Source organism: Solenopsis invicta, chromosome 4 (genome assembly GCF_016802725.1).
Source record: "Solenopsis invicta isolate M01_SB chromosome 4, UNIL_Sinv_3.0, whole genome shotgun sequence".
Taxonomy (NCBI): domain Eukaryota; kingdom Metazoa; phylum Arthropoda; class Insecta; order Hymenoptera; family Formicidae; genus Solenopsis; species Solenopsis invicta.
In genome coordinates, this window is record NC_052667.1 from 17,319,481 (window position 1) to 17,332,373 (window position 12,893).

Sequence of the window (12,893 nt, forward strand, 5' to 3'; positions counted from 1 at the left end):
AGGCAACTACTGACCATTTAATGTAAACATGGACCATGTACTTGTCACTCTGTTTACATAAACATAATAAATCACACCGCGAGGAGGTGTGTATGACTGTACTTTGAAATCGGAAATGTCTGTCATCACGAGGGGGATAAGCGATACGATGGCGAAGGGGTGTGCGCGGCTATTTCCGCGGGGCCCGCCGCCGCCGCCACCGCCGCCGCCGCCGCCGCCGCCGCCGCGTGCGTGGAGGGGATGCGCGCTGTCTAACGCGGGGTCCGCTGAGGCGATCCGCCGCCGCCGCCGCCGCGTGCGTGGAGGGGATGCGCGCTGTCTAACGCGGGGTCCGCTGGGGCGATCCGCCACCCGCCGCTGGCACCACCACCATCCACCGCTGCTGCCACCCGCTGGCGCTTACGCATTCGCTCTCTCCGTCCCTCGCTCGCTTACTCGCTCGCTCGATTTTCCCGTACGCGGTAACGGGCATGCTTGCGCGTTTAGTCTCCCCCACCTCGCCACGCTTGTTTCTTTCACGCGCTCGCTCGCTCGCTCGCTCGCTTTTTCCATCCACTAGCTTCTATAGCGCGTTCGCTCGTCGTATGCGACCCATCTCCCCACCCAGCACCCGCTACCGCCCTACCGCTATCGCTGTTTTCACGATAATTTTTTTAATGAGGGGGTTGAAGGAAAGGTGAATAAGTGATAGGAGAAAAAAATTGGTACATAAATTAAAATTCATATATGTATTTTGAAAAATTTTACACAAAAACAGAAAAAAAATTTTTGTATTAAAAAATTCTATAATAATTTTTTTCACCAGATCTCCTCCTGGTAGACCCGCTCTCCGAATAATATTTGAAGGTCCCATTGATCCTCCAGGTCCCACTCGTTGCAGACCCACTCTCTTTCATTATACCACTGGTCCCACTGACGGTACCAGCGCCTATATTTCGCATCGGATATATTGATAAATCCTGCTATCTCAATTTGGTCTCGAGAAATGTTCTGAAACAAAAGCAGGAAAAAACATTTAATATTACAATTGTACACATAAAATAGTAATTTAAAATTGATATAAATAATAAAACTTACGGGGCGGAGGCTGGTAATCCTTAATTCTAATAAGTGCCTTATCGGCACAACGAGTTGCTCCTCATTATGTACCATCAATCTCTGAAAAAAATATTAAAAATGTAAAAACATATGTATATATTTTTTCAAAAATGTCAGGGTTAAAAAAGATGAAAAGAACTTACCGCATCCGCCGGATACGTAACTCGAATTACGTGAAATAATCTTTCCATTTTTTCGAAAAACTGAATACTGTTTTTAGTCTTTTTCACAAGAAGACTGTCTCACGACTGACTGACTGACTCTCTGACTGCAAGCAGAGGTCTATGCAGTTCCTCCTCTTCAAAAATCTACGTCATATAAACAACTGAAGTATCCCCGATTACTAATGTAAACTTTCAAAGAAAGAAACTCTTCTATAGTGCTCGCTCGCTCAATTTTCTCGTACATGGTGAAGCGTGTGCTTGCGCGTTTAGTCTCCCCCACCTCGCCACGCTTGTTTCTTTCGCGCGCCTCCTTAATGTCTACTATCTCGCATATTATTTACTAAGAAAATAGGAAACAATAAGGATAGATTTTCAAATACATTTTAAAGAGTTTTTTAAAATCCTTTTTTTATTGTTCATGTAATGCTTCGTTCACAATAGTATCAATAGCGTAAGCTATTAATTCACACTCAATTTGCGAACTCTTATCGTAAAATTTGCGCAATAATTCTGTCGCGTTTGGTTTGTTCATGGCAAAGTTTTGACGCAAAAATGTTACAAAATGTTTAAATTTCTCAGTCGCAGTTGCAATGCTTTGATGCAGCGTATAATACATGTGCTCGACACAATGTTCCAGGTTGAATATAAATAACATAGTTGCAGGTTTTAGGTAAATACAAGCATCGTGCAACGATAATTTAACAATATTTTCATCGCGCAGTTTCACGAGTTGCACGGTAAGGTCATGAATCGGTAACGATGGTGCTTCGGTTGACTGGACGAATCGCTCGAAATCCGCACGTTTATCTAACAGAGCTCTCCACGTTTTATAAGGTAGAACGATCCGGTTGCCGCGTGTATCGCCGAGCGATATCTCCACGGAGCAGGAAACAGATCCAACGTTGATCGCTACATCAATCCATTTGTAGGAAGTTGATGTTAGCGCAAACCTTCTACCCAAAATACGCGGCGTATACCGCGATTCCAAAGACGTGCTGAGAAAAACGGAGAGATAAGTAAAACGTACAATAAATGTATAAAACGTAATTTAAATATAAAGATACTTACGATCTCTTGCACGCTTCAGTCTGGATTGGAACGTAATAGTTTGCCATTGTTTATACCGAGAGAGAGATGCGTTGTCTCAGAACCGTTCAAACGAGCGACTGATTCAAAACTGATTATAAATTGCGACGTTTGTAGGAGGATTAAAGCTTCTGCAATTGTAAAGGAGTGGGGGATACTTTTCCCCTCTATCAAACAATTTCATCATCATCGTTATCGCTCGAACGTGTCACGACACGTTTTCGCGGTCTGGCAACGTTGTACATGAAACGTGAAACATGACGTACATGAAACGTGAAACATGACGTACATGAAACGTGACGTACATGAAACGTGACGTACATGAAACATGACGTACATGAAACGTGAAACATGACGTACATGAAACATGACGTACATGAAACGTAAAACATGACATACATGAAACATGACGTACATGAAACGTGAAACATGAAAAAAACGTTAATCTAAACATGAAAAACGTTAAACTAAACGTGAGAAACATGAAAAAACGTTAAACTAAACGTGAAAAAACATGAAAAACGTTAAACTAAACGTGAAAAACGTTAAACTAAACGTGAGAAACATGAAACGTGAAACGTTACGTACATGAAACGTGAAACATGACGTACATGAAACGTGACGTACATGAAACGTGAAACATGACGTACATGAAACGTGAAATATGACATACATGAAACATGACGTACATGAAACATGACGTACATGAAACGTAAAACATGACATACATGAAACATGACGTACATGAAACGTGAAATATGAAAAAACGTTAATCTAAACATGAGAAACGTTAAACTAAACGTGAGAAACATGAAAAAAACGTTGGAGAAACGTAGATGTAATGGAGGGGGAAAAAAAAATGTATCTCGTATATTACATATGTTTATTTTTGCAATTGTGTCCACCAATTGTAAAGTTTGAATACATTTTGTAAAGCACAATGTTTATTCGTACGGTGTTGCCCACATTGAAAAGTATTAGCATCATCTAGATTATTCAAATTATCCACGTCTTCGTAATCCACATCCAGGCTCTCGATGTATGCGTATTCTCGCCGATTGTCCAGAAGTAATTCTCCCAGCCATTCTCGTTTCTCATGTTCTTTGACATATACAATCTCCTTGTCGTCAGGATTTTCAGCACCCAGTACTGCAGTTGTAATCACTTGTCTCGCTTTCTGGTACGGAACCACCCCGTCGGTGCCCCATCTTAGCCCATGATGCATGGCAGTGAGCCAGGAGGCGCAAGATCTTTCGGATTTCATCAGCCAATCCCATGGCTGGGGGCTGTCAAAGATATAATGCGCGAGAACGTTTCCCCCTCTAAGAGCAGCAAATTCTTTTACGACGAAACCTCTCAATCGTCCAAGGGGGAAACCTTGCAGATTCACGAACGTCGGCACGGACATGTCGCGGTCGAAACGAAGACTGTGGTCTACGTCGATGTATCGTATAATATATATATGCGTGGAATTAAGTGATTTTGCGCACAATGTTTGTCAACGGGTTGTACTGAATCACGCGATCGTGTATTATCAAGCAATAGGCACTAGTATGTATTTTCTGGTACGTTATCCTTTGTCTCAAATTCCAATCGCACGTCAACGGTTGCGCTCTTGATTGATTCAACTTGCCGACTACAATCTATTATTACGAAAGGACCGTGACGTATAAAATTTGTCACTGTGAGATTCGGCTCGAGATACTCGTATCCGAGATAAGTTTTGCAGAAACGTGCATACATGTCGTACAGAATAGCCCATCTATTTTTACTAATATCTAAATTCATATCTTCATAAGGATAACTATCAGAATTCAAGTACAGTTTCACGTTGATTAAATTGCAATGGTCGAATCGGCTCGTGTCCTCGGACATGACGTTTTTTCGACCGGTTTGCAGAGCAAAGATGACATATCGCGGCTTCTCGAGTTGAGTAGCGGTCTTGATAGCCCACGAGTGCTTGGTCGTACGTTGCAAAAGCGGATAGTCGTAAAGATCCCACGAGCGAAAAGCCATGCTGAGGTATCGTCCGCTCTCCAATGTGCGCAGCATCGAAAGTTTATTTATTTCATTCAGTATTACGTGCGGCATTCGCCACTGAATCTTAAACAATTCTATCACAGGCTCTACCGCTGAATTGCCCTTTAGGCAATTGTTATCGTTGCGCGCTCGTATCAAGATCAATTCGTGACGAGCGTTGATCACTACTCGACGGTAATCCTCGCAGAATCCCAACAGCACGTAAAGCGGAATGCAAAAGTTGAAGTAGCCATCAGCGGTAGTCAACTGTTCTTCCCAGCCAGCATTTCGCAAAATCACGCTTTTGTCGGATGACAGCGTTACATAGTTTTTGAGTGAGCTAGTTATACCCACGTTTCTATTACGATCAATCTCGACACCGTCGAGTTCATATCTTATCTCATCAAACATAAACGCAACACAATTATTTCCCAAAACCACGTCACCGTTGACCTCCTCAGGTTTCTTCTTTTTTGTCAGCCTCCCTTCGACATATAGAAAGCTCTCGTACGGCAATGTATACAAATCCTGTTGCTGTATGGGTATTCTTATCTCGTCGCTGTGCCCGTACGTTGTGTTTGCATACGGCGAATAAGCATGGGTCTCAATCTTGACAATTCGATCGTCAAAGATTGGCTCGTCTCCGATATTTAGAATATCAGTCATTTTTTCTTTTTTTAATCAAGATTGTCGTACCGCGAATCCCAGTGATTGTAAAAATTTAACGTTTGATACACTGAGCTTCTTTCGCTTCTCAGTTGATCGAGTCGGATTATCAATCGATGATGATGATGATGTCACCGGTCTTGTAAAGAATGCGTTATCTCTCTTTGCTCGCTCAGCTCCACTCAACACAAGCATCTCATGTGTCGCGTTATCGTTTTCGAACGTGCAACCTGACGGTAATTTCCTCCCCTCGAAAATCCAGCAATCGTCCGTTTTGATCGACAATGCGTATGGTAAGATCCGTAACGCTTCGTATGATCACTGGCAAGTAAATGACTGTTGCAGGCCTTTCACTGAGCTTATATCCTGACGGCACGCTCGGAGAAAATTCATGAATCGTATGCACACGCGCACCGTTATTGTATGCACCTGCGGTGATACTACATTCAACGCGGATAATATTTACGTTCATAATATTAATTGACATGTCCGATTCGTGCCATCTACGTGGATGCAGTATACGCTTCGAGAATCCCAGCAGCGATCCAATGCTGTTGGCTTTGTTAAAGTTTATTTTGTAAGCGCATTTAATTTCACATTTCATCGTGTTATGATTAGCTCGAATCACTATCGCTTCCTCGCTGTCATCATTGATCACGCCGATATCGCCGCAGACAACTAGCGTGTCACCAGCATCTGGCGCGTTGCGTCGTGGACGTTTCTGCGAGATTGCGCGTTTCAAAAATTCGTTAATGGCCGGCAACTCGTACGATCCCTCGGGTATCGTAATCTCCACATCGTCTTTGCCGAAATAAAATTTATTGTTTGAGGCGTTCACGTTCGGTATCGTGTTATAAGCTTCAAAAAGCGTTAAACCGAGTTCGTATTCGGCATCGGTCAAATCTATCGCCGGAGAGTAATTTGCAGCGAGAACGCTGCTCTTTCCGCTTAGCGTTAGCGTAAACGACATGATGGAAAAAGCGTTCGACGAATACTGAGACTCTTCGACACCTCATCGATCTTTTTAAAAGTCAACAGTTTGTAAAAATCTCAGGCACATTTGTCCGCAGAAATTTTGATTGTACGTCTGATAAGACGTTTGATTGTATTCTATCGTAACATTGCTTCCGAAATATCGCACCAACTCTCGAGGCGGTCGAAGATTGCCAAAGCTGTCGAAATACACAACGCGGTTGCCCCTCTTTGCGTAAGCCACCCAGTGCGTGCCAGGGCCCGTGGTATCGTCCAAATTAACGATACCGCTCTCGTTTCGACGTACGACACTCGTCGGTAAAGCATTACGCATGTACACACCTCTAAAATACGGTATGCGCATACGTCTCGCCAGCTGGTTATATTGCACGTCGGTGGTCACGCCCGCAGGCATTTTTATCGTCTTTTCGACGTTTTTTTTTTTTTCTCTTAGTTGATACGCCCTGTCCGCGTTTATACGGCCCGAGATAAATTCCTCGTCCGTATTTATAAGGTGCCAAGTATAGACCGCGACCTTGTTCCATCGCGCGATTGTGACGTTGCAGTTCTTCAAGTTGACGTCGCGCATCTTTGCGGGCGCTTACCGCTTTTGCTACATTTGCAGCTCCACCGATCAAAGATCCTAGAACGCCCAACATTGGTAGAATCGGTAACATGCCGCCTCGTTTTGCCGACGGAAGTACTCGTTTTTTTTTTTTCGTCGTCGTTTTCCTCTTTCTCGTCTTTGCATTCATACCCATGCCGATCTTGGTCTTGGCCTTCATCGCTGCCCAGATGGCTGCAGCGGCGGCTCTCTCGCCCAAAGTCGAGTCTCTCGCGGTAATGCGTTTCCGTGCTGACGCTGCGAGTATATCGTCAGCAGCGTGTCTATCGACGAGTTCGTTACTCTTAGAATACGCAATATCGTGTTCGCGGCACGCTGCGTCCAATGGATTTACGCCCGTGTCGCCTCTGGCTAATTGTTTCTTCAGCCGAGTGCCCGGACCGCAAAACTGGTAACCGGGGATATGTAACTCGAAAGGAAGCGCGTTTATCGCTCGATTCAGCAAACTTCCGGTTTTGTTCGACGCTGACATTCGCTGCAATCTTTTATCCTCGGTGCAGGGCCATCGATGTGCGTACGCTGCCAAGGTTGATTATAATGCTCGTCGCAGCGACGATAAGTTTGAACTACCGGGTCCACCTGTATATGTTTCGGAAGCCGTTCCCAAACGTGGTCGATGTAATTACCGTACACGCGTAACAGTACGACTTTAGGTATATATTGCAACTGCTCAGCGCTTAGGTCCAGAATATCGCTGGGATGTGACAGCGCGAGAAACATTTTTGATACTGAGCTACTCAAGATTTCACACATCTATAAATAGGCCCTCGACGCGTCACGCGAGTTTAGTGTGAAACATGAAATTCGTGCGGCAGTCGCTGACGATACGCGTCACAAACTGCGACGAGAAATTGCGAATGATGGGGGACAACGCGCAGTTGCGGAAACACGGTGAAATGCTGCCGAGTACCATCCGCGCAATAATTGCGGGACCATCTTCGTGCGGCAAAACTAATGTTCTGATAAGCCTGCTCGAGAGTCCGCATGGTGTACGTTTCGAGAATGTTTATATTTATTCCAAGTCGCTGCAGCAGCCTAAATATCAATATCTCGAAAATCTGTTGAAATCGATCGATGAAATCGGTTACTTTACGTTCTCCAATAATAGCGACGTTATTCCACCAAGCGAGGCGCTTCCAAATTCAATCTTCGTCTTCGACGACGTTGCGTGCGATAAGCAGGATGCGGTGAGAGAATACTTTTCAATGGACCGCCACTCGAATGTCGACTGTTTTATCTTTGTCAAACGTACGCGAGGATACCTAAACATCTGATACGCGATAACGCCAATCTCCTAATTCTGTTTAAACAGGATGGTACCAACCTCAAACACGTTTACAACGATCACGTAAACACCGACATGTCGTACGACGAATTTTGTGCTTTGTGCCGTGCTTGTTGGCAACAAAAGTATGGATTTCTAGTGATAGACAAGGACAGCGCGCTTAGTAACGGACGATACAGAAAAGGATTTAACGAGTTCGCGGTACCGCAAAACGATTAGTCATTATCGATACGTCAACGTTGAACGTTAACATGGCGGAAAATAACAAAGATATACGCAAGCGTGAGCAACTCGCGAGGGAGATTGAAAAAACGAGCGATGCGATCCGCAAGAAACATCGCGCTTTAAAAACCGGCAGGATCGAGGAGGAAATTGCAATGGAGAGACGTTTCAAGCCCATCGTCGCACCTTTGAAACAGATTGTCGAGGAATCTCAGCCGATTAAAAGAAAAGAAGAAATCAAGGAAGAAAGAATAATTAAGAAAAGACCGAGCGACGACGATGACGACGATGGTGCATCTTACGAATTGTCGAAAGCAACATCGAGCAAAAAGCAACGTTTTGAACAAGCGTACGACGCAATGGATTCACCAGCGATAACGTCAACACCGCGTACGATGATTGGTCCTGCAACATTAACTAACAAGGCTCTCGAGGCTTTTCGAAACCACAGACGATTCGTTTGGAACGTCTGTTCAACATCAGATGCAAACGTTGGAAGGTCGAAAAACGTTGTCTGAGCATTTTGGCCCGCTCGGTCAAAAGTACATTGGAGATTTCTTTAGCGGTGGTGGAAAAGAGAAAATTATAGACACCGTGTATGGTGTTCGTCTCGACAAGGATGGAATGATGCTTGGTAATAAAAAGTTTGACGTGGACATCAATGATAACATAATTATCGATGGCGTGCGATACGCTGGCACACCCGGTCTTTACGAGTTGATTTTTAAGAGACTCCCCGATGATTTTCTCTATAAGGAGGACGATTTGCAAAAGTACAAGAGCATATTGTTGACTACAAACGTACATAGACGTAATTACACCGCGGAGAGTCGACTACGAGGCAACAAAGGATACAAGTATAGATACGTGATCGCACCATTGATGTCAATCGAATCTACACCAAAGAGAACGAATAAATCCGGAAAGGGATTACCTCGCACTATGATACTAAACGACAACGCGATTGATTACGTGCACTGGGACGATCCCAACGAATTAGTAGATCGTCTACGATTGCTAGACGATTCACATCGAGCGGGCAACGACGCTCACGGCAACGAGATGTTGTCCATCGTGGAAGAACTTCGTGAAGCTGGCATAATTATAAATTAAATCGTATACTCACGAAACGAGTCAGACGAGAGGTTGATTTTGTTTGAGAAGGACGTGCGATAGACGACAAAAATGAGCAGCAATGAACGTCGAAAAGACGGTTACGAACGTTTAACGAATGACTTTGAACGATTCTTAAATAAAAATCGGACGTTTCAAGAACGGTTGTCAGACAATTATCGATCGGCTCAGGATCGCTATGAAAAGATACAAGAACGAGTGAAGGATGGTTATCGAATGACCGTAGATCGAGTCAAAAATGAGTATGAAAAATTATCTAATCGACAGAAACCGGAAGACAAAGAAAAGTTATTAAAGGAAGACAGAAAATACCCAGAAAACATTTTGCGGGTAAACGTTCAGCAAATCACGCGCAAAAGGGATTCCTACAACGCAAGCAAAACCTTATCCAACTGCGTCGTCATAGCGCTAGCAAAACACTAGCACACTTTGTGCGCAATTTCAATAAGCGATATGCACGCAAAACGCTAGCACACTTTGCGCGCGATCTCAATAAGCGATATGCACGCAAAACGCTAGCACATTTTGCGCGCGATCTCAATAAGCTATACCATGCCGAAAATGTGCTATTAAAACCAATTTAAAAAAAGTTAATTTGAATTGATCGGAATTTCCGCACCGAAAATATGGTATTAAGACCGATTGAAAAATAAGATCCAAACCCAGATAGATTTATTAAAACAGAATACATTAATGTAAACGTAATAAATGTTTAGTTTACAAAAAAAATATTTCTTGTATTCTTTTTGTTAAAAAAGATTTAAAAAAAGATTAAATTTGAATAAAACATTTAATTTATGTACAAGATTAAATAACAATACAAATTGTTATTTACTTGTAAAAATATAAAATTTTATGTGGAACAGCGTTTTCACACATACGCTATGTTTGAAAAGAATGAGAGCGAATGTTCGTCTCGAGGTTACAAAAAGCAGCTCCTCAAAGTGTCACTAAAGTATATGAGCTGACGAGTTAGCGGCGGTGGCGCCTAGATATAACGCCTGTGGCCGCACTCAACTCACGAGAAAATCTCCTGCGGCGTGGCCGCCTAGCGGTGGCGTTAGCACTCACTTGTTAAACCCATTTCAATCTGAAATTACAGAATTTCAACTTGCTGGCAAAAGTCACGCAAATCGCGTACACAGTTTACATGCATAAGACGCGCAAACTTTGCGCGCAAAGGATGTTATCTGGGTGCAAGCAACTTACGAGCAAATATAATTATCCAATACACCAGTAAATCACATGCAAAATGGTATCCATTTGCATGTGATATGCTGGTGTATTGGACAATACATGAGCTAGCCACTTGTAAGCAATATACACGATGTAACACGTTCTACGAACAAAACGCATGCAAATCTGTTACAAAGTTCGCATGCACATCGCGCGCAAAACTTGCCAGCAAAAAATGTTATCTGGGTACTGATAAATGGAGAAAAAACGTTTCTTTAAACAAAAGTAGAGGAACTTTGCAATGCCGACATTATAAATTACATCGTGTAACCGCTAAACGAGTCAGTCGTAATGCAATTCGTTTACGCGCCGAAATATGAGTTCATCGAAGAAAACAATAAGCTCCGAGAGGCGAGGAATCGTCGAAGAATTACACGCGTCAGCTAGACGCAATTTTCCTAGAAGACGTGTTATAATCAAAGGATTCAACGATCTTTGGCAAGCTGATATCGTCGAGATGCGTCCCTATTCAAAGTACAATAGAGGTCATAATTACATACTTACCGTCATCGATGCGTTGAGTAAATACGCCTGGGCAGTACCGCTCAAGAGCAAGGCCGGGAGTGAGACGGCTGACGCAATCGCCAAGATAATTCCAGAGAGCGGAAGATGCCCGAAAAATTTACAAACGGATATGGGAAAGGAATTTTATAACGCCGATGTGCAAAAAGTCTTGAAAAAGCATGACATTAATCATTATTCTACATATTCGGTTTTAAAAGCATCAATAATAGAGAGATGGAATCGCACACTTAAGAACGATATGTGGCGTATGTTTACACTTAACGGGTCGCACAAGTGGGTCAACGAGCTGCCGCGTCTGGTGTCGGATTACAACAACCGCAGGCATCGTACTATCGGCATGCGACCAGTCGACGTTAATTCGGAAGTTGCTGAAAAACTCCTGGGCACTGTATACTCTCACATAAAAATCATGGGACCCGCGAAATTCAAAGTAAACGATTCGGTGCGCGTGAGCAAGCACAAAACGACATTCTCTAAGGGGTACACCCCCAATTGGACCACCGAGGTGTTCAAGATCGTTAAAGTACAGCGCACTAATCCCGTAACTTATCTCCTGGAAGATTATCGCGGTAAACAAATAGCGGGTGCCTTCTATGAGTACGAGTTGCATCGCACGACTCATCCAAATGTATACCTGGTAGAGAAGATAATAAAGAAGAAAGGAAACAAGGTTTACGTCAAGTGGCTGGGATTCGATGATTCGCACAACTCATGGATAAATAAAAAAGATGTTATTTGATTTATTTCAATTAAATATGTATATATTTTATATCATATAAGCGTTTACAAAATATATAAAATGAATACAAACAATTTTTAGGTCTTTATTCTTCTTCTATCCTTATTAATACAAAATGTCATATAAAAATTTTTATTAAAAAACGTATATCTAAAATTTGAAAAAAAATATCAAAAATATCTTATTCATAAAACGTCAAATATATATTAAGCGTGTAACATATATGAAACAATACATAAGATGTATAAAATGAAGCATACAGAATATAAAACAAAGTATAAAGTATGAATAACGTACTTATATAAAATATTACTAGCATATTAAACGTGTAAGAAATACAAAAAAAATGTAATACAATAAAAGATTAAAATGCATAATATTTGTAAAAATGTGAGAACATCTTATGATTATAACTGTATCTGCCAATGTCCCCATGGTAATGTATTTGTTAATGATGATGGAACAAGGTATCTTTTATCATCATATGGCGAAAGCGCCACTTTGGATTCTGAAACCGTAAACACTTGATGCAGCTTCGAACGTATACACGATTGGCTACGAGTTAATTCTATTTCATCGTTCAAACATCGCATATAATCTTCAAAAGTAATAGTTCGCGCTACTACATTGTTTTTCACACCTTTCGCTTTTTTGGTATCCTTTTTACCATCTACTTTGATCGCGTACATCTTTGCTCTAAGCCCTACAAATTCGGTCATGATCGCACCGTTGTTTTCATCTTTCATTAGACCGAGGACTTTTTTATTCGCGAGAGGCATACCGTACGGGATGTCTGCGGGATAATCGCTTGTATCATATCTCGCTATATCACGTTTCATCGTTGAATAAATATCATCGCACTCGAGGAAATAAACAAGACTATCAGTATCTGAATATAACAATTTGCACTTGTCTTTATATAGCGGAAACATATATTCGTGATGAAATTCGTACAAGCAGATTTTTGATATGTCAAGTATGCACATACCCACATAAATCGGCTTGTTAAACTTCACCTCGAGTTTACGCAGTTCGACGGCAACTAAATTTTCCGCAAAGACGCTGCGGCTGTGAAAATTTGGTTTAGCGATTATTGCCTCTGCACCGTAACGTCCTTCCCAT

The 12,893-nt window shown here is 42.3% G+C and overlaps 2 protein-coding genes across 3 annotated transcripts in view; one reads left to right on the plus strand and one right to left on the minus strand.

Moving 5' to 3' along the window:
- The window catches only part of LOC105197011, a 255,685-nt gene that overhangs the window by 133,660 nt on the left and 109,132 nt on the right, over nt 1–12,893 (plus strand). The window lies entirely within an intron of this gene.
- LOC120357463 lies at nt 290–1,598 on the minus strand. The gene is made up of 2 exons (XM_039447799.1): nt 1,242–1,598; nt 290–1,158 (listed from the first exon to the last, which is right to left on the minus strand). Exons 1-2 carry the CDS (start codon nt 1,287–1,289, stop codon nt 799–801), a joined length of 408 nt encoding a protein of 135 aa, XP_039303733.1. The 5' UTR covers nt 1,290–1,598; the 3' UTR covers nt 290–798.

Bases quoted from the DNA above. Each gene is read 5' to 3' on its own strand.
- LOC120357463 (XM_039447799.1), bottom strand. From the start codon at position 1,289: ATGGAAAGATTATTTCACGTAATTCGAGTTACGTATCCGGCGGATGCG. The intron at 1,159-1,241 runs GTAAGTTCTTTT...TATTTTTTTCAG, and splicing joins TTACGTATCCGGCGGATGCG to AGATTGATGGTACATAATGA.